The following is a 23,467-nucleotide window of genomic DNA, read 5'->3' on the forward strand; positions in this document are numbered from 1 at the left end:
TTTTCAAACATTTTCCAACATGCTTAAAACTACTGTTTGTGATTTTTATAGATGTTTTGCCAAACTATTGTGTGAAAAGATAGTTTTGTCAAACTATCACAAGAACAATTGTTATGAACATTCTAACTTATTTAGAAATCTGATGATTTATATAAAAACTTTTAATATGCTTTAATATATCCATAGAGAATCTTGCAATCTGAGATGCTCAAACCTTTGCATTGCTTATTACTTAATGATATCAGGTGTAAAAAACTTTTGTACAATGTTAGTTTTTAAAAATTCATTTTGACTTTTAATACTGTTTGTTTAAATTTAACAAACATTATTAAAATAGGGAAAAGGAAGAGGGAGGGGGAGGCTCATTAAATCTACATGGGAAAATGTTCAAACTACCACGTTAATTAGCTACTAGTGTTTAAACTACCACGTTAACTTATTTACTATCTTTCTTAGATGCCTAGTAAATATATAATAAAAATAGATAGAAATATAATAAACCAAAACATAATAAAGAAAACACTATTAGTAATTTCAATAATTCACTGTCTGACCAACAAATCGCTTTATGTTTTAATGTGAGAAGATCTGTGCTGAAGAGTGTGCTGTTTTATGTTTTAATGTGAGAAGATCTGTGCTGAAGAGTTTTAATGTGAGAAGATCTGTGCTGAAGAGTAGAACAAAAAATATCATGAAAACTTGAAAAATTATATTGTAAATTCCCAACCAGAAGAAGTTCCCTGAAGAAGTCCAAATACGACAACAGTATTCCATACAGCAGCCCTCGGAATTAAGGTCTGCATTGGGCAATGCTAATCCAAAAGTGTTCGAGGTCAGCAAAAATTTGCTGATCTTGTTTCTATGTTTTATGGTAACCCCTTTGTGTCAAATTTTTTTGCCGACCTGATGCCGACATTTAACAGTTTGAGGTCGGCATTTTATTGCCGAATTCATTTTTCCTAATTCCGAGGGTTTATAAAGGGACAAATAGGAGGTTTATAGTGGTAAAGAATGGAATAAGGAGAAAGAAAGAGGTTTATAGTGGTAAAGAACAGAATAAAGAGTAAGAAATTGAAAGCCTTATAAAAAAAGACAAATGCTAACTATGTATATTTAATTTTTACGAGTGAATAATAATAGTGAAGGATAATCCTAAAAGAAAAGTATTTAAAAGTATTATAATTCATAAATATTTTAAGAGTGTTCCCATTCATTAATATAGAAATATAAACACTATTGTGATGATTATGAACAGGAAACAACATAGTTTTGCTTGGATTAAAATTCACCATTCACTGTAAGCCTCAAGCTGTCACTGAAAAGAAAACATATTTTAGATAGGTTGCCTTTTCGAAGCTTTTTCTTTTCAAAAAAATATGACTTTTTGACAAGACTGTTGCATCGTCAGTAAATAGACGCATTTTAGAGATTGTTAGGAAGATCATTAATATAGATGGGGAACAACATAAGACAAATGATGTGGTACCCCTGAAGTTACTGAAATTGAAAAAGATTGTTGTCCAACAAGAATGACTTGAATACTGCAGTTAGTAATGGAAAATTAAATAATTTTAAAAACTTTCCTAGATACTCTATATAAAGCGGGCTTATGGACAAGACTAGCATGCTAGACTTTATAGTCAGATTCAGGCTAGTAGTAAGTAGCGCAATGACAGGATCTAGAAAGGTGGTATGAGATGAAAAACTTATAACAATCATTGCATGGTCAGAACCACTTAAATGAGAACAAAGAGAAAACGAGAAGCTGGGGTCAGATACACAAATCAAGTGAGTTACAATGTTATCTAAGTAAGAGATTGAGAAAGAGCCAGCCAGCGGTACTAGAGCCAAACCAAACTTAACCTATTCAATGCGATTATCATTAAAGTCACCAAATGACAACAATATTGAATGAGGGATAATAAGTAAGAGCTTGGTCGATTTAAATAGAAACAACATCAAAAAGAGAGCAGTCATAGAAACAAGGGCAATAAAAAAATATAAAGAAAAGTTGAAGAAATGAAAGTACATTAAAAGAATAGCCAGAGAATTCAAACTTTCACAACCTAACCTCACAATAATAGATCTAATCTCACAACAATAGACTTTATCTAAATGAAGTTGTACAATAGTCAAGCAAACTGTAAAACTCCTATAAACGTGTGGCAAAAAGCAAGTTTCAACACCTAATATTTCTCTTTGTTATAAGAGCTGATAACATCAAAACTCTTTACTTTTGTGATTTAACACATAGTTAATAACGCCAACTGAAAATTAAGTAAATCAATACTACTTTTACTAGATAATCATGAATCTCATTAAATTAGAAAATGGAGTACAAATGGACCTAAACGCCCCTGTCCATACTACTCACCATATAGATTCTTTTAATGTTGGTATCTTCTCTCCATTTAAATTTAAAAAATATACCATTGTTTATAAAGTCTAGCTTTTAGCAAATCAAGAATACTTCAAAATGTATTTGAAAATTGAATAAACTTGAATTTCTGGACTCTTTTACCACTTGTAATGTAACTAAGATGTTTAAAATAACAGCTTAGCTTGGCATTTTCAGAAGTGGATTTTGTGTCTAGGTACATCAGATAAAAAAAAAGATATAAAAATGCAGTAAAAACCTATAGAATAAAAGCACACCACTACAAAACAACATTTATTTGCCTCATAAGCACTCTCCTTATACCAGCGCTTGAATAATTCCAACAATAAAACACTGACTTTAAAACATGTGTGGCCATGGCCTAAATCTTCTTAAAAGTATATCAGAAAAGTCAAAGATTTACAGTGAGAAAAAATATTAAAGAATTTAATTAAAAAAATGATCATAATAAAAAAAAGAGAAAAAACCAATTGAAAAATAAAACTCTTGCAAAGAAAACTACCCAACAAAAAATAATAACTTAACTGTAACAAAGGTTTCTTACCTATTCAAAAAAAAAAAAAAAATTAAGGAAGTCCGTCAGAAGATATATGCAATGAAAATATAGAATTTAATGAGGATTTAAATTATAATTTATCTGAGATCAAATTATAATATATCTGAAATCTTTTACTGAAGATTTTTGTTGGCAAAAAAAAAGTAAAATATGCAATTAAGCGAATAAAACTACTGAGTAATATAAAGGTTTTGAGAAGAAATAAAAACATTTTTTTTTGATGCTGAAACATTGAAACATTTATTTTTCATGATGCTGATAACATTTCTAGAACTAACACTTTAGAAGTTGTAGCAAGTTGTTGTTGTAATTGTAAAGCCTGTGATTCCAGCAAAGATGGACAGAAGAGTATTGTTGTTTTTACATATTTTGTGGGACAATATATATAAAAACATATATATTGTATATATTCATACAATAAAACATTTAGAATGTAAAAAGTTTAAATATAAAAATATATTATAATTAAAGATATAAATTTACAATTAGAGATATGGTCATAAAAACCTGGTAGCTTGGTAGCTGAAACTTTAAAAAAACATTTAAACTTTTGAGACAAAAATCAAAAGATTTTTTTTAGATTTGTCTGTTTAAGTTCATTTTACAGACTAATTAACTCAAATTTATCGTAATACAAAAACTTTTGGAAAAAACAAACAATAAATTTAATAAATTTGTTAAACTTGCAACAAAAGTAATTGATTTCACATGATTTAAATATTTGATAACTTAAAAATATATAACAATATTAAAATAGAAAAAGAAAATAATTCCGAAACACGGTCTTTGAAATACATTATGCAATCCACATTCTGTTTAATTTAAAAAATTTCTTCAGAAATTTTTTTGATTTCATTTTAAGTTTGATAACAATCTGAACAAAACAGATTGAAATATCACAAGAGAAAAATAGCTCCTATGCCACTGTATTTTATGTTTTACCTAATTAATTAAAAGGTGCTAATTAATCAATTTATTTAATTAATTAAAAAGCTTAATACACAGGAGACGTTTATGAATTTTGGAATTTTTCCACCCAACCCAAGCTTTGAGGACCCCCATTTATTAATTTTTACTTGTTACCAACAAAAAAAATCTCAAAACTAAAAAAAATAAATTAAATATACATATACCCCTCCCCCGTTTATTTCTACCCCCTCCCCTTGTATTAGGCACCCGAGAGTACAACAACAAAAAAAAATGACTTAACAACAAAATAAAAAAGTTTTAATTTTTCAATGTGTTCAAAGTGAATCCAAATTGTAATGCCCATTTACAATATAAGAACAGACTTTTTAGCAATGATTGTGTTACAATACATGTGTAATATTGTGCAACAATTACTTTTCTTCTAACTAAGTTCTTCCAGTTGAAAATTTTGCATGTGATTAATATTGTTGGAACTTAAAGTTTAAAAACAATTACTTAAAGAAAATAACAAAAGAATTATAAAGAGGAGTTATTTAATTGAAGAAACTATTTGATTTTATGAGAAACATTTTTACCATGAATATTTTTACAGGATTATAAAAATCAGCAATTGTATTTTTTTCAAATAGTAAAATTTTAAGATCACGAAATACATTTGTTACATCACAATTTGTAACTACTTGATTATCTCTTTGCATTACTTGATTTACTACAAAATCTATTTGCTTGTAGCTTCTTAACCTTTTACAAATAAATAAAAACTTACTAAGGGGCTGTCCATTAATTACGTCAACAAAATAAGGGGGGATGGGGGGAGGGGGGGGGGGTCTGGAGATTTTTGACAAAGAGGAAGGAGGAGGGGGGGGGGGGGGAAGGAGGAGGAGGGGTAGAAGGACAAGAAAAGTTGACGCCAACAATGTTACTTTTTTAAATAAATTTAGTTACTTTGTTACTAGTCATGCATACTTACTCGGTGTAGTTAAAGCAATTTTAGAATATCATAGCGTCTGAATGATAGTTTGTTGACTATGACATATTTCTGTTAAATGATCAGGTCTGTGAATTATGAAAGGACGAAAAAAATTAAAATTATAAATTTTGCGGTATCATAAAATATAAATGTTTGTAGCTAAAAAACCCAGATCGAAGATTCTTTTTTTTTAAAAAAATCTTTTTAAAATCACAATCGCTTGTCCAAATTTGAATAAGATTTTAAATAAATACATTGTTCAGGTAAAATGAACATCATAGTTTAATAATATCGCACCCTTTTTAGAAAAGGGTTGTAACTCCAAAATGCAAAAAATAAATAAATCGTATTGTCCAATACATCTCTTTTCTATAATGATTTTCGACACGATGGCATATACACCTTTTTTTAAATTGTTAATAACTCATCTTAGTATAATTGCTACAGAAACATTTAACGTTTAACGTTGTTTCATTAGTTACTAGGCTTTGAAAGAGCGCGTTCTCAAAATGCACGCGGTCATTGGAGAAAGATCTCTTAAGCAAGTTAAAACTTTTTTACTTTTGAAATTTAATTATTAGTTTAGATATATTACATAAAGAATCATATTAAGATAAATAATCATCGTTAAGATCATATTATAATTGAAGTAAGTATATAAAATAGTTATATATACATTTTTATTAGATAAAGTAGAAAGGATTTAAAGTAGAAACAATTTTAATTTTTAAATCGTTTATATTTTGTTTGTTTTAGTTTTTCTTTTAGCAATTTTATTTTTATTATTTTATTTTTTAGAAGGAAAATAGGGGTATGGATGTTATTTAAAGTTATACTAATGCTATTTCCATAAAATGGATATTACTACTTTGAAATTTCTGTGATGCTATTAACTAATTATATTCTATTTTAGAAAATTTAGAAAAATAGATTAAAATTTTGTGCCAACACTGACATGGCATGTCACATGTTATTGTATGTAAAGATTAAATTTTGTTATAAGGATTACAGTTCTTATGAAAAAAAAAAAAAGGTAAAGAGTATTGTTTGTTTTGTATATATTTTGTTTACTTTGAATCTTTTTAAATTTTCTCGCGTCATTTTTAAAATTTTTGTTTGCACACGTTTGTTTTGTATATATGCTTTTTTGATATACATGTGTATGTGGTAATAAGTGCTTTATAGTTGTTTTATTAATGTGTTTTTATAATAATGTAAAGTGTTTTTTTATTGTTTGTGTATGTGTTAATATGTGTTATATAATTGTTTTAAAAATGTGTTTAAATATGTATATATTTAACCTTATATACATATTTAAACACATTTATTGTGTTTGTAGTTGGTACATATTTTTATATTGTTGTTTCCGTGTTTTCAAAGTGCTGTGACTTGGTAAACGTTTAGAGCAAGATTTGTCAACTTTGCCAGCCAAGTGATGTACTTATAACAGAGGGTTACATGATAGTGTTTAGTGTCAAACTGTTACTGCTTTAGGTCTAGCTGTTTTCAAGCCTTTATTATTAATTATTCTAAAAATACATAATAATGTATTTTAATAACATTTTGCATAATGTTGTTACTTATGTTCTGTTATATATGAATGTTATTTTACTTAAGTTATGTTATAAACATATTATATTAACTTATGATGTGTGCTATTGTTGTGTGTTGTTGCTGTGATGTTTTTTTGTTATCTTTTGAGTTGATTGACATTTGGCTTATCTTAATGTTGGTATCTATTGTTAAAAATGGTAAATAGGTCATTTTATTAAAAATCACTGCTTTTAATCATTCACTAAAAGCCAATACAAATTATTTTGCCATATATACAATTTGTTTTATCTCAATGTGATTTTTTGTCTTTAGCGCTGTTTACTACATGATTTTGTCATAAATATTTTGGAATCATGATGCTCCAGCATAAATTATTTATAAAATCTAACATGAAATAGTAATATTTTACAACTACTACTCTGGTAAATCACAACACTTTTCTCTATAAGGTACATTGATTTTAATTTTTGTATGTAATTATTTTCTTATTTATTTACTTATTCATTAAATTTTTTATTTTAGATTTATCAGATGATGTATTATGTGGCTTAGAAGAACAAAATATTGTTAAGTTTTGTGAATTTTTTAAAAACGTTTACTAATAATTTTTTTGAAGAAATAATATTTAAGTTTGCAATAAAGGGTTTACAAGGTAATAGTAAAATAATTAGTCTTTATTGGCTTATTCTTGATGGTTAAATTTATGTAATTTTTTGTGTGTTTTATTTAATTTATCTTAAGGCACATGAAATATAATTTTGACAAAAAAAAAAAAAAAAAAAAAGTTAAAGAAAAAAAGTGAAAAGTTGTTTCTGGACAACAGATGTTTTTCCTTTAAACGTTGAGGGGACACCAGACACTTTATATTGACCTAACTTTGTTTCACATTGTCGTAGGACAACAGTCTTTATACCTCTGTAGATACTGAAAAAGCATAACTCATTTTCACAAAAGACTGGACAACCGACCTTTGTCTTCTTAGGTACAGATATTAAGATTTAAAATTTATTTTAGTTTATAGTTTTGGTTTAGTTTATTTTTAGTTTATTTTAAGTTAGTTTTAGCTTCAGTTATCTTTTTTCTTTAGACAATTTTATGGAGGAAATGAGGGGAATAGGTAAAAAAAAAAATATAATTATATATTTATTTATATGTAAATATTATTTTATCAATTATTCTGAGGTATATTTTTGTCTTTAGTGTCTGGTAGAAGCATAACTGGTAGGGCTGTGTTTTAAATTTTATATATTTTTTATGGAGAAATATGTGCAAAAGGTGAAAGAATTATTTAATATAAATATAACATTTTTAAACTGTTTGCATTTTACTCATATTTTTATTAAAATTAATTTTTTTACAAGTTTAACCTTTTTTAATTTTCTCTCATTTCTTTTTTTTTATTTATTAATATTTTTAGCGTCCTCTTCATCCTGTGAAAATGGTGAGGTTACGCTTTATATTTTGATTAAATAAAATTGCAAATATTTTTAATTTTTATTATATCCTTCTATTTGTAATTTTAGATTCGTTAACATTTGAGCAATACAGAAGTTATCGCTCCTAACACCCAGAGCCTCTCTTGGAGAGGTCCTTTAATAAGTGGTGTAGTGATGGCACCGAAGAAAAAACAGTAACCAAAAGGTTGTAAATGTCTTCTATCAGTGAAGATATTTATAACTTTTTTGTTGCTGCTTTTTCTTCAGTGATTTATTTTTTTTAATATTGTAATTTTTTTTTTTTTAATTTAATTTTTTTTTAATAATATATGTTGTATATTTGGTTTGTTTTTGCCTTTGTTTGATTCATTACCCAATTATCATAATATGATGCTACATTCTATTGCTAAAAATAATTAATTGGTAGTTGAATTTATTGAACTCACTGCTTTTATAATTTACTATAAGCCAAGACAATATACTTAGCTATATAAATGCAATTTATTTATATCAAAATTTGATTTTTTATCTTTAATGTTTATAGTTTGGCTCCTTAAAGCATTTGTTATTTTGCTTTTTAATTAAAATATTTTAAATATACTTTAATGTCTTTTAAATTAAACTAAAGTTTACTAAAAGCCAACATGAAATAACATCATAAAACAACACTGACAAGCTGCATCATGACAGCAGTTAAAGTATGACAACAGGTTACTGAAAAGCAGGTAAATTGTTTTCTTTTTTTTTTTCTTTTTTTTTTATATCTACTTATCTGTTACAATTTTTATTTTAGGTTTGTCATATGACGCATAAATGCAATATAAAAGATCCAAGTTTACATATTTTTTTAAATTTGTTATACACATGTTTGATTGTAAATTAACTTTTTTTGTTTGAAACGTATTTGTACTCAATTGCTTAGTTATTTTAATCAATTTATTTAGTTGTGTGCATTTAACATTTTAAAGACACATGCATCAAGGGGATACCAAAAAATTAATAACTCATGTATAATTTACGTTCACTTTATATTAATCTTATTACTTAAAATTCATGTCATAAAAAATATAACAAGAATTTAGCTTTACTTCTTTGTCAATTTAAAGCATGATGAAGTGTTATTATTTTGTGTCAGTAACTAAAAATGTATTGTGTTAAACTTAGTAATGTCGAGGAAAATGGTTCTGCCTTACACTGATATGACCTATGTCAGTTGTAAGTTACTCAAATAATGTTAAATAATTGGTAAACTATTTTACCTCCTCATACTTTTTATGTTAATTTGACAAATGGTTTAATTTTTTCAGTTTGAAGGTATTTTTCTAAAAGGGTATTAGTTAAGGTTCTGCAACTTTAAATTGTGGAAAACAGCCACTATAAATTAAGTAAAAGACCAACCATAACCCGTATTACGGTTTACTTTCTGCTAGTTAATTATAAATAATCGAACCATAATACTTTAAGATAACATGGACAATCTTCCATAATTTTTACTGTTGAAATTTCTCATTTCTGGCAAAAATGGTCATACACCCCTTTTCTATAATGAGTGCGATATGATCTGTTCTGATCATTTATTGGCAATTTTTCCTAATTATAAGCTCTTTCTTGGTCGGAATTCTAGTATTTTTTGTAAAAATTGATAGAAATGTTGTATTTTGACAACTATATATAGTTAATATACGTCAGAACCAATTAGAACTAGGATCTATAGTAAATTAAGGCACTTTTTCGAAAGATTTTAACTAATTTCATGTTAACGCCGATGAGCAAAAGTGATCTAAAGACTCCAAAATGGTGTTCTTTAGATTCACTATTAGGGGTAGTAAAAAGGTTTTGAAAATTATATATAAAAAAAGAAAAATTATACTATCTAAAGCTCTTGTTTGGACATAATACGCTGATAAAATCATGCTAATTTCAAATAAAAGAATTCCAATATTTGTAAATCGCCTTAACTACACAGAGTACTTAGTTACTAGTCATGCATACTGGCCGATATCAAAAGTATCAAAACAAGACTATTTCATGCCAGGATCAGACGGCCTGCCACTTGAAAAGAGTTCTTATCTCAGATAATCTTAAACTTAATGCTCAAGTTTAAGCAGCTGCGGTGAATGCTAACCGCTCCTTAGAGGGACTGAAAAAAACTTTTCGCAGCTGTAGTTTTTCACTGTGGAAAGAAGTGTACACCACATATGTTCATCCTCACCTAGAGTATGCTATCCAAGCACATAGTCACTGTACCAGCAGGCAGACATAGAAGTGCTAGAAAAAGTTCAAAACTGTTCTACAAAAACCATTTCTGAGATTAAGCATCGCACCGCCGAGCAGCAAAGTGTCATGTTAGGTTTTACAACACTTGAAGAATGAGGTGATTTAATTCTTTAATTCTTAATTCAAATGCGTGAAAGCTACTTCCTTCAACATGCTCAAAAATCGAATAGATGAACATTTAAATCAGTTAGAAGAAAATTTTTAAACAATAACTGCAAATAAACTCTCTCCACATATGTTTCCAGCATTATATTACGTTCTTAAGTATGGTAATTGTGTCACAGATATACACCAGTATCTTAAGACTGTTAGTATAAAGATGCCTGATGCAGCACATCTTTGTTAGTAATTTATACATAGCAAACATTTATGATTTTTCAAAAATCCATAAATTTATTACGAATTTTGTAAATATTTTAAATTCTTGACACTTTGCTGCTCGAAATTTGAAATTCGAATTTTGTAAATATTTTAAATTTGCTTTCAATGTGAAACTGGATTCTAAAGTTAAAGTAAGGAGGATTAGGTCTAAAGTTAAAGTAAGGAGGATTGACACATTCAAGTTTTGTGACTCTGCGGTGTACATAAATTATGATAAAAATATTATAATAAATATTTAACATTATCTAGGACTAGGTCTGTTGATGGTTATGTTGGTTACTAACGTTATCCCAAAAACCCAAATGCTAACTTCTTTAATTATAAATGGTTATATATATATTTAAAAAATGTTCTTTTCTTTTTCTAAACATTTTGCTCTTAAACACTTTTTCTTGAAGTTGTAAACTATAACTATTACTACTATTTAAAAATGTTTTTTTTTTTCATTTTTATTCAATTTTACTTAAGAAAGGAGGAGGGAGGAAGGGGGGGGGTAAATTATTTGTTGACATAATTTTATAGAGGGGGTCTCTGAAAGTTTGACAAGTTGTTGACAAGGGGGAGGTAAAACTTGCCAAAAAATTGTTGATGTAATTAATGGACAGCCCCTAAGCAGTCAAATGTTCCCTGTCTTCCTCTACCATTTGTACACATCTAAATCTTTGAAACAATTCTAACTAAAAGAATGTGTGTATTACTAAGAATGCATATTACTTCATTCAAAAATTTTTCAAAAAATGCAGTGTAAAACTTTTAAACTGATAATTTTGTTTAATACTTTAAATGAACTTTTATTCGTTTTTAATATTTGTTCACAAGACAAACAACAGATGAATTTGTTTTATCTGAAGTTTTACTATCCTGTATAAATATTTTAAATAAAATGTTTAAAAAATTTCTTGTTAATTTTATATTACAGATTAATTGAAACCAGGGTTGATTGAAATCTACATTTGATCCCTGGTTGGAACTCCTAAACTAAGTTATTTAAAACTGAAAAAAAAACAAAAACAAAAAACAAATTAGAAAATAAAACTGAAAATAAAAACTATATTTTCACCAAAAAAAAAGTTAATGGATTTAATAAACATAAACAAACCTCTAAATATAAAGGAGTTAAAACCAATATAATTTTGTCAGCTTTTTCTAGATTATCTGGAATCCAATTATATAAACCTCCACAATTATGAATTTCATTTTGATTACATAAATCAATACAAATGCGAACATTTGAAATTAAATTAAGTTGCGCAACCAAACCCACTACTTTTTTAATGTCTTTTTCGGCTAATGAGCAGTGAGAAATGTAAACCAACCTTTCTTTTACCTCTATATAAATAACATAAACATATATCAAATAAAAATAAGCATACAACCTTTTGACTAAATATAAATATTTAAGAGGTATGAAATAAAAAAAATGCGATTGAACACAACAATACACCAACCATTATAAGGAATTTGGTTCTTCCAAGCATATTGACTTCTGATTTTTAAAACAACCCAAATAATTGCTCCAAATGTTATTAGAATTAAAAAAATTAATAAAGTAATTTGAACTTCATTGCTAAATAGAAATGTTCGTGGTGAGACTATTGTTGTAAAAATCTTTGTTGATTTAACATCATTGCAATCTCCAATGTTACCTAAAAATTATGCAATGTTGTAGTCTTTAAAATAAACAACGAAACTTTCACAGTTGATATCAAGATAATACTAAGCATATGGATATATATAATAAGGGGAGAAGAGAGAGAGAGGGGGGGGGGGAGATTTTTTTTAGAAATTCAAATTAATTATATATATATATAATATATATACATATATATATAAACTTGTAATTAATTAAGCTTCATTTCACAAAGTAAGTAAATAATTATTTAATTACAAATATATAATAAATTATATATTTGTAATTAAATAAAGACGCATTGGGTGCCCCTAAATTTAATATTTTTAAAGGATGTCTAATATATAAGTTTCTTTCGATTCCTCAGCTTTAAAAGAAATAAAATTTCTTTCTTTTACAATTGAGAAATCAAAAGAATTTGAAAAGCTCTAAAAGAAATAAAATTTATACAGGTAAATAATCACTGAAATGGCACCCCTGAATTTATTATTTATTAGGCATTAGCTTATATATTTTTCTAGTTTCTTCTGCTACACTTCAATTTCCAAAAAAAATACAAACTATTTATGTAAATGGTTGCTAAAAACTGGCCCATGGACGCCCATGAATTTACTAGTATATAAATAAATTTATATATAAATTTTTTTGAGACTGATTTTGTCGCTGGTATACCAGTTTGAGCAGTTGTGTATGAAATTTGGACGCTCAAACTGGTATACCAGTTTGAGCGTCCAAATTTCATACACAAATTCTAGTACTCAATAACTTATATAACTTTTGCATTAGTTGTCAGCATTCTAGAGACTTAAAGGAAAATATAAAATATAGGGTAAACTTTTTTAAATATACTTAATATACTTCTATACATTTAATACACTTCTGTGTTGACAAATAATTCTAATGTGTGTGTGTGTATATATATACATATATATATATATATATATATATATATATATATATATATATATATATATATATATATATATATATATATATATATATATATGTATATACACACACACATAAAGAGAGAGTTAGTTTCCAGAATTCTTTTCTATATTTCTTTTCTTCTCTTTTTCTATAGTCCCTTGAAAGCAAGAACACTTTCCAGTTGGTATTGCCAAATGCTGACCCTAATTCCAAGGTTTGAATATATATATATATATATATATATATATATATATATATATATATATATATATATATATATATATATATATATATATATATAAAAATTAGTAGAAAATCGCTTGCCAAACTTTTTTCATTTTACACTGAGTTTCATGAAACACAGTGTAAAGCTGTGTTGGAGCAGTTAATGATCTGTAATTAATTACTTTGAAAAAAAAAGGAAAAAACAATTATAATATATAGGGAAGAGAAAAGTTTTCAAATCATGGAAAAAAAACTTCTTACAATAAATGAGGCTAAACCAGCAATTATAAGTAATATCCTATTTAAAATATACTGCTTTGCTATTGCTTTGAATTTTTTTAAAATCTTGAAAAAAAGGTGTGAAGTATAAGATATGTGAATACATTTTAGGCTTTGTTAAAACACCATGGGTTAAGTAAAGTGTTCAAGAAATGTCAGATAAGAAAATTATCAAAAACCAAATGAAGATGGACAAGAAGTTGACTTCAGTAGAAATAAATACAGAGGAACAGCTAAAGGCAAAGTTAATTGAATGAAGGTTATTTAATATTAGAGAAACGCTTTTTTGGAATGGCTCTACAGATTTGAATAACCAAATTAGGAAGGACAAGAAACGCTCAGATAAGCACAAAGATTTGATAGCACAAAGATTTAAAAGCAAAAAAATTTAATAGCACAAAGATTTAAAGATAAGCACAAAGATTTAACTTTCTTGAAAGATTAAGAAAGATTGAGACATTACACTTTTGGGATCAGAAAATAGAAAGTTCAGCAAAAAAAAAAAAGAATGAGAAAAAGGACAAGGCCACAAGATGAATCTGTCATGACACTACCTCAGGACTACCTCGGGGCTACCTCAGCACTAGATTTTAGTTTCACTGACACTACTGCTGATTCAGATTATGAATAGGAAATTTGACATCAGAGAAGATAAGATAATTTTATACTTACTACAAAAGTCCCTAAGAATATTTTAGATGGAAATGTACCTATCAGAGATACAGCAAATGATATGCCCCCCACCCCACTCCCCATTGTACATTGTAATGAATATATATGTAATAAATATTACGAAAGAGTGATGGGTGCAATTCTTCAAGAATGTAGATTTAACATCACAAAATGCAAATTCAATGCCTCGACAGCATTAAGAAAAATGAAAACAACTGCTGAGGAGACAGCAGAAATTGCTAAATCAGATAAAAATAAGAGGATGAAAGAATCCTGTTACCCCTGTTTAATTTATTTTGAGAGTAAGACTTTGCCTGAATGAATCAAAGAAAAAGACTGAAAAATGAAAGATCAGCTGTGTTTGTGAATATTGAATATTATCACATATTTAGCATCTTCTTCAGGTGAGAATATGCATATAGGAATCACAAAAATACTAGAAGAATATGACCTTAAAAAGTATGTGGAGTATATTTTGATACAACTTCAAGTAATACTGTTTCCAAGAAAGGACCACTTAAGGGTCATCCATAAATTATGACTTGCAATTTTTGAATATTTTAGATCCCTCCCCCCTTCATCAAAACATTGGACGATCCCTTATTAGGATTGCAAAAGAGGTAGATAAATACCTTCTTCTACTAGCCTGTAAGTATCATATCACTAAGCTTAGAGTAGTTTATTTTTGCAAAGCAATGACAAAAGAAAGAAGCATAAGGCCTAAAAACCCCTCTTTCATAAACCTCTGACTTCTTAGATTGGAAGACTAAGGAAGAAACAGTTTTGAAAAAAGACAAAATTTGGATTATTGTCAGACCTGCATTAATAAAAAAAAAAAAAACACAATATGTGACAGAAAAGAGTTGGCTGAATTAACCAGGCAGTATTTATTCCCTTCTGCACATTTTAAATTAAAGAAAACTTGAGCTGTTCATCATGGAAGGTTTTTAGGCAAGAATTTACACTTCTTTAAACAGCATTTATCAAAGCAATTAAAAAGCGCAGGAAAACAATAATTTACAAGAAGGTTTGAAGCTCAGATTAAGATGCTTTGCTTTCCTTTCAAATGCCAAAACTATTTTTTTTAAGCTTAAAAGCAAAAATCCAATTAAATGAATTTAAAGTCTTTAAAGACTTTAAAGTCATTTAATTCATTGACTTAAAAGTCACCCTTTTTTTTTAAAGACTTTAAATTTTGTTTACACATTTTTTTTCAATCAAAAATCAGAAAAAATTGCCTAACCTAATTCAAATACAAAGTACACATTTTTATAACTTTTAAAATGCTATAAAATGATTAAATTTAATACCATTATCTGTTAGTCAGCTTTCTATGATATCATTATAGTGGTTTGCTTGCCTTTTATAATTTTATGTGGTGTCTAGATCCCCTCAATTCCATTACACAATAAACAAGTTTTCATCATATGATAAATACTTATGTTTTTAACACATTATTTTAGAGTTTGCATTCCTCACTCGCGACAGCTAAAGTCTTTCACTGTTTATATTGGGGAATTTGACAATCTCAGGTATTTGTAGTTACTTGGTACTATCTCTGAGTCTTATCACTAAACTATTTTGATCCTTAAAAAACAAGTAATGTATCTTATCTATAATTGTATTGACAACAACTGTGATTTATACTGTTTGCTGCAGTTTTGTAAATTTTTACAAAGTTTTTCATCAAACTAGTGGTTTTGTGAAAAATAATTAAATAATTATTTCAAAATTAAATAATCATTTCAAAACTAATTGCAAAAGAAATTTAAAACATAGTGGAGTTAACATATTGTCTAACTTTTTTTTATTTTCAGGGGTAATAACTTGGTACAATTTTTATTAGTGTAAGATTTTTTTTATATGTAAAAAAAAAGGCTATGTATCTATAAACTCAAAAAGTAAATAATAATTGTAGATAATTAGATATAATTTACTTTTTTATGAGGTCTATAATTAAAATAATAGTTACTGGACCATAACAAAGGTTATATGATCATCCATCATAACCTTTAACCATCCATCTAACCATAACAAACATGTTTTTTATAACACGGTAAAAAAAAATGAGAAAGATGATTTTCAGCTGAAGTTGCCGTAGTATTAAAAGATTTGAAAGACCAGATAAAATCTAGAAAAGAAGAAAAATTTCTACCTTTTATGGTAAGACAGTATTTGCAAGTTACCGAAGAAAGTAGTCATCATTTGAAAAACCAGTTTCTGAAAGAAGCAGACATTTTTTACAGTAGTCTGTCTAGAGTATATAGATGAGTGGACGCGTCACTTTAATCAGGTTTAAGTTTTTAAATGGTCTTTACTTAACTGTAAGTTGAATGGATTGAAATTATTGAAACTATAACTTTTTTGAAAAAATTAATAGAAATCACATTCGATGACAATGAATTGTTCGACGAAATTCGGAGAACTAATTTATATTGCACAAAGGAAAAGTTTTTTTCTTGGAACTCACAATCTGTTGAGAGTGACAACGATGGGTTGAAATTTTTTTTCATTCCGAAAATAATAAATGTTTCCCAGGTACAAACGCTTCCGTAGGGCGATTGTTTTCGATTGCCAATGATATTTGGACGGAAGAGAAATCCCAACTTACAATGAAAACTTTGGCAGCTATTTTGTTCGTTAAATTTAATTTAAGAAAATATAGCTGCTCAGAATTTGCAGAAAAATCGAAAAAGATGACATGCTGCTGAAAACAATTCATTCTTATGAAAAATATTTGTGATTTAAAAATGCAAATATTGTTTAATATTTTTCCATACTTTAGTTTATTCACATGCTATTTTAAAATAAACGAGTTTTTAGTAAAACCCACTTAAACCAGCCCCGTAGGCAGGGCTGGAGCGAAGGGGGCACCTGCTCCCTTGCGCTTTGTCCTGTCTGGCCACTAAAAAATTAAAGTTAAACATATATTTTATTTTATTTTTGGCGTCTCTTAAAAAAGTGCTCCCTCTTTAAAGAAATGGTATTTATACCATTTGTATTTATACATACCAAATTTATTCCTTGTACGCGTCTGGTATATTTCAAATATGGCCACCTTATATATATATATATATATATATATATATATATATATATATATATATATATATACATATATATATATATATATATATATATATATATATATATATATATATATATAAATATATAAATATATATATATATATATATAATATATATATGTCTAATACAAATACAACAATGGTGTCATCATAAAATAAAATTAAAAACTCTAACAAATATCAAAACTTATATATGAATGGATAAAAGTAAAATATGTGTACTTACTAGCGTAACGGTTTTATTAAAAGGAGAGGGAGAGTTTGAGTTTAAAAGTTTAATTAAAAAGTAAAAAAGCGTTTGAAAGAAAAAGAATGATAAATTGCTTCAAGTCAAACTTCTCACTTAGACCACGCGACATTTACATTAAATATAATTATAAGTACATTTATAAAACTCACGTGAAACTTTTACGATTCAAAAACACGCGGTATACAGTCGGTTAATGGTTAGAATGCCAACAGTTAGCCAACTATAGACAATACTGGCCCGTCAGTTGGACTAACTAAAGCGTGTTTACTGGGGTAGCAACTTCTATTAGAAAAAGTATAGAAACTTAAGAGCGAAAAAAATCTACTGATGTTATTTGTGGTAGCAGGCGGTTGAGTAGCGACGAGGCACTAGTTTATAATGTAGATTCCAAGTGTACTAGTCACTCTTATAAACAAACAAGAAAGTGGTCAATGAAAGCAGGGCATTTCCATTTCCAAGTCTTTCCATCTTACTATAATTTATGTAAACCTAAAAGGTTGTGTTGCCCTCCAGAAGAATTTATTTCTATCTCAGAGACACAAGCTGAAATTAAACTTCAAGCCATATTGAATAAAACAACTAAACGTTTAATTGAAACACTAAGTCAATTTCCCAGAAACGCATCCTCTAATTTGTCGCTTACATTAATAAGCAAATGGGGATGTGACGGAAGTTCTGGCAAAAGTACCTATAAACAAAGATTTAAGAACTCCGATGCTAATGATAAGTTTTTGTTTGTATTTGCGTTCGGCCCGTTGAGATTGAGTGATGACTCTAATACTATTATTCAGCAAAATCCTCGGCCATTGTCAACACTTTATTGCCGACCAATTAAATTCATATTTTCAAAAGAAACACAGGAGTTTACTGTAATAGAAACTGACAAAGTTTTAAAAGAAATATCTGAATTTCTTCCAACACTGTCAACTATTGGTGAATTTAAATTTATTGTGAAACACAATCTGTTACTTACAATGACACAAAAATTTTATATTTGTGGTGCTACTCCAAAAATGACGAATGGTGAATTGAAAGGTATGGTTGATAAAAAAGAAAATTACAATTTTGGTCTGTTTACCTTGCATGCTTGGATACATACTTTGAATACTTGCTACACATTAGCTACCGTTTAGACATTAAAAAGTAGCAAGTTGGAGGCAATGAGGATAAATGTTGTATGAGAGAATGTTCGGAAGAGACTAGGCAAAAGTTTAGAAAACAAATGGGACTTATTGTGGATAAACAAAATTTATACAATAAAAAACAGAATGCTGAAACTCAACATTTATATGTATCATCTAAAAATATTGTAGATTCCAGATTCCAAAGTTAAAAAAGTTTTTAAAAGAACATTGTCTTTAAACCACCAAAAAATTTACAGCATATATATACTACAAAAAATAAACCACTTCTTATAAAGTCTTCTCATGTGTATACAAACATAAACGCTCCTGAAAAAAAAGTTTTATATTGGCAAAACAAAATTAAAGATCAATTCTTTATTTACCAACAACAGAGAAATACACAAAAATTAAGAAAACTCAGCCATGGCAGAACATTTAAAGAATTGGCAAGGCATTATTTCCTGGAATAACAAAAATACTCTCAAAGTAAAAGTTAATGATTTCAACAGAGAAGTGAAAGAGGCTTTAGAGATGAATGTGCACTTTCACCAGATGGTCTGAATCAGGATGACAGTGGGTAAGCCAAAACTTTGTTTTGTAAAAAACTATGTTTTGATTTTGGTGTCAAAGGAAACTACTGCATTGATTTGAATTAGTAGCTGGTCCTTGAATTAGTCCTGGTTAAACCCTTAATCATAACCTCTACTAAAAAACAAAATTTTAGGGTTTTAAACAAAAGGGTCTAAAGCTGATATTATCATAATGCTAAAGTTTTATATGCATTTGTATGTTTTTTTGCATCATTTTTATAAAAATTTTATTGTTTCTTTGTAAAAGTTTACTCATGAAAGAAAGTTACCTAAAAATGGAAAAAACTTTGAGCAAAAGATAATACTGATGTTGCTTTAAAATTTAATTTTACCTTGCAGAATAAAACTATATGTTCTATTTTTTGTTGTTTGTCAAAGTTTTCATTTAAATGATTGCAATACAAATGTATACATATACATTTGTATACAAAGAAGAATTATATTTATTTAAAAAATATAAAACAAATAAAGTATAAAGAATATTAAAATAAAAATAAACACCCAAACGCCATGAAGAGCACTACAGTCAAGGAGCCTACCTTTAATTGTGGTTACAACCCTCTCTCAACTCTATAACTCCGAAACATGAACCTTGACGAACAAGGCCACTGCACAAAGAAACAATTTGAGCGCGATAATACCAGGGCTCTGGTGGGGATCGAACCTGGAACTTCTTGCTTATGAGGTGAGGCTCTACTACTAGATCACTAGCGCTACACCATTAACACTACACCACTACCACTACATCACTAACACTAATACAACATGCAGTAAACAGAAAATAAACCTAAATATGTTGAAGCCTATCCCCCTATTTTGGAATGATTGAAATAAACAAAATAAAAACTAAAACTTGATTTCTTCAATAGTACCTACTAAAAAATGAAACAATTTTTATTTTTAATAGAGCAGCACCTCTTTTTCATTTATATTCTGTAAATTTTAGATTTTATAGTAGAAGAAAAATTTAAATAGTTATTCTGTATATATATTGATCTCATAATTTTATGTAATTGCAAACAATCATTTATAATTATATATAAATGTATATAATTATGTAATTATATACAATTATATGAAACTACATATATGTAAATAATATATGTAATCATACATAGATACACACAATCATATATAAATATATGGGACTATATGTAATTACATATATATATATAAGGCTGGCTGGTAGTAAGGCTTCCCGAACTCTGTGGTAGCTCTCAGAGTGGCTGACTCCATCAACAGCTGCAAAATATCAGAATATTAACAGTGCTATTTTGTGCATGGATGGTGTCCCTGTTAATGCTTTTGGTGTGCTTTGTTGAGGCCACATAAGGAACCCTATGTTACAACTTAGAGCTAATAAACAGGACTGAGAAAATTGCATAGATCATTGCTTGGCAGGCTGTGCTCAATCTATGAATGAGTCAAGTTCTCTTTAAACTCAAATCATGCCAAAAGTAAATCAAATTATTATATGTAAAAAATCATCCCCACCACCACTGTTTTAATATATCTTTTACTAATATTAGTGGTCTGCGAAACAACCTTCCATCAGTTGAGTCTTACCTCTCGCAAAATTCACCAGACTTGCTTTCTCTGAGTGAGACTAATCTAAATTCTGCTATTCCTTCTTCTGATCTCAGTGTTGATGGGTACAATCCTTTAATGTGCAAAGACTCCAATAGTCACATGCTTGGCTAAGGGGTATACATACGCATCAATTCACCTATTTGTCATGAAATCAGGTTCGAATCCTTTGACCATTCCTTTAGGTGCTTCCACTTAACACCTCTTCACTTTATCACCTTTTTCTTTGTTCTTTATTGTTCTCCTTCTTCCCAAGACTGCGTTTTTCAGAAATAATTTCTGATCAAATTGACCATGCTCTCTTTTTACCCCTCTGCCAATATTGTTGTTATTGGTAACTTTAATGCTTATCACACTGAATGGCTTGACTCTAATGCCACTGACCCTGCTGGCACCAAAGCCAATAACTTCTGCATTTCTCAATCTCTTACTCAGATAGTTAACTTTGTGACTTATTTTGCTGACAACCCTATTCATTTACCTTCACTCCTTGATTTATGTCTGGTCTCTGATCCTAGCTTGTGTTCAATTTCTCCTTCAAGTTCTGACCATACAATGATCTCTTTAAATCTTTTATCTCGTACTTCATTTTCGGACTCACCCTACCACTGCACTACTTACTACTATCCTAAAGCTGACTGTGACCCTTTTTGTTATTTTTTTCATGACCTTGGGCTGATCTCTTTTCCCTCTCAGCTGATAAAAGCATCTCCTATGTAAACTACTGGATTCAGGCAGGAATAAATGCTTTTATTTCTTCTTGTTGGTTTCAAGTCAAGCCCCATTCTACTCCATGGTTTTCACCCTCATGAACAGCTGCTATATCTAACCGTAATCATTTTTTTCATCTTTTTCAAAAGAACAACTCTCTTGAGAAAAAACAGCTATTTACTATTGCAAGAAATCGATGTAAAAAGGTGCTGTCATAGGCGTCCTATGATTCAACAGAATCGTAAATTTCAATTTAGAACAGAATACGAGAAATTTATTACACAATCGAAAATATTCACGAAAAAAATTAAAACCGAAATAATTTCAATCGAATTTTCGATCGAAAGTCATAATTGTATTTAGAACCGAAAAAATTTCGATCGAATTATCAATCGAAATGTCATAAATAATTTTAGAACCGAAAAAATTTCGATCAAAAAACGTGAAATAAAGTTTTTAAATTAAATTAAAATAAAAATAGAAAGGATTTTGTAATTAAATCCAAATTTTTTCGCTTGTAAAATTCGGTTCTAAAACTTTCTGCGCAAGAAAGGATTTTGTAATTCGATCCTGCAATGAAAGTATACTTTTCGGTTCTAAATTTTTTGGTTGTGAAATACTTCGGTGATATTTCCAGAAATAAATATTTTCGGCTCTATCATGTGACACGCTGTCATATGCTAAGCTCCATTATTCTCAGTTCACTAAGTTTTGTATCTTATCTCAGAAGTTATGCTCTAGAGACTTTTGGAAAATTTTCAACAGGGTTGTTAACAAAGGAAGGTCTAACATGCTATCTCTCATTCATGAGACTGATCTTATTACCTCTCCCAAGGATAAGGCTAAACTATTTGCAAAGAACTTTTCTTCTAATTCAACTCTTGAATCTTATGGCCATTCTCTTCCTTCCATTCCAATCAAACAGGTTAACCCATTGTTACACATTCAAATCACTCCAGCTTCCAATTCTAAAGTCATATCTCGATTAAACTCTTCTACGGTTTGTGATCCAGACAACATTCCTGTCACAGTCTTACAAAATTGTTCTCCAAAACTTCTTCAATTTTCTCTAAACTATTTAATAAGTGCTTGACTGAGTCTTGTTTTCCTGCCTACTGGAAAATGGCATCTGTTGTCCGATTTTCAAAAACTCCAGTGAACATTCTGACCCTCTCAATGATTGTCTAATCAGTCTTCTTTCTGTTATTAGCAAAGTCTTTGAGTCTTTGATAAACAAATTTCTCATGTCCCATCTAGAGCCAAACAACTTCCTGTCAGACAATCAGCTGTGACTGAATAAATTTATTGTGCATTAGATGGAGGCAGAGAGGCTAGGGCTATTGCTTTTGACATATCTAAGGTTTTCAACAAAGTTTGGCATATTAGTCTTCTCCATAAGCTTGTTTCATATGGTGTATCTGGGAAAGTTCTTGAGATTATCAAATTGTTTTTTTCTAACCGCTTTATTAAAGTCATCCTTGAAGGCCAACACTCTTCTTTATTTCCAGTAACTTCTGGGGTACCTCCTTGGTCCTATTTTGTTTCTTATCTACAAGATCTTCCCGACAACCTTACACTGAAGTAGCTCTTTTTGCTTTTTTTTTTGTGACAAAAAGTCTTCTCTTTTCAATCGCTTAAAACAGTCAGCTGATCTTGAATCTGATCTCACTTCTGTAACAGATTGGGGCTCACAGTGGCTTGTAAATTTTAACTCCAACAAAACTCATTTATTTACTGCAAAAAACTATCACAGTACTGTCAACATTCCTATATTAATGAATGACAACCCTCTCACTGAGTCGTCTTCTTTATGTCTTCTTGGATTATCATTTACTACTGACTTTTCATGGAAACCATATATACAATCGATTAAATTTAAAA

The 23,467-nt window shown here is 28.6% G+C and overlaps 1 protein-coding gene across 2 annotated transcripts in view; it reads right to left on the reverse strand.

Annotated features, from left to right (window-relative positions):
• The window catches only part of LOC100202417 (uncharacterized), a 71,267-nt gene that overhangs the window by 7,548 nt on the left and 40,252 nt on the right, over window positions 1–23,467 (reverse strand). For both annotated transcript variants that reach the window (XM_065790335.1, XM_065790336.1), the window contains 2 exons: window positions 11,951–12,148; window positions 11,602–11,831 (listed from right to left, as the gene is read on the reverse strand). In XM_065790335.1, coding sequence (XP_065646407.1) covers window positions 11,602–11,831; window positions 11,951–12,148 — 428 coding nt within the window. The remainder of the gene's footprint in view (window positions 1–11,601; window positions 11,832–11,950; window positions 12,149–23,467) is intronic.

The sequence above is a fragment of the Hydra vulgaris genome, chromosome 02 (assembly GCF_038396675.1).
Source record: "Hydra vulgaris chromosome 02, alternate assembly HydraT2T_AEP".
NCBI lineage: Eukaryota > Metazoa > Cnidaria > Hydrozoa > Anthoathecata > Hydridae > Hydra > Hydra vulgaris.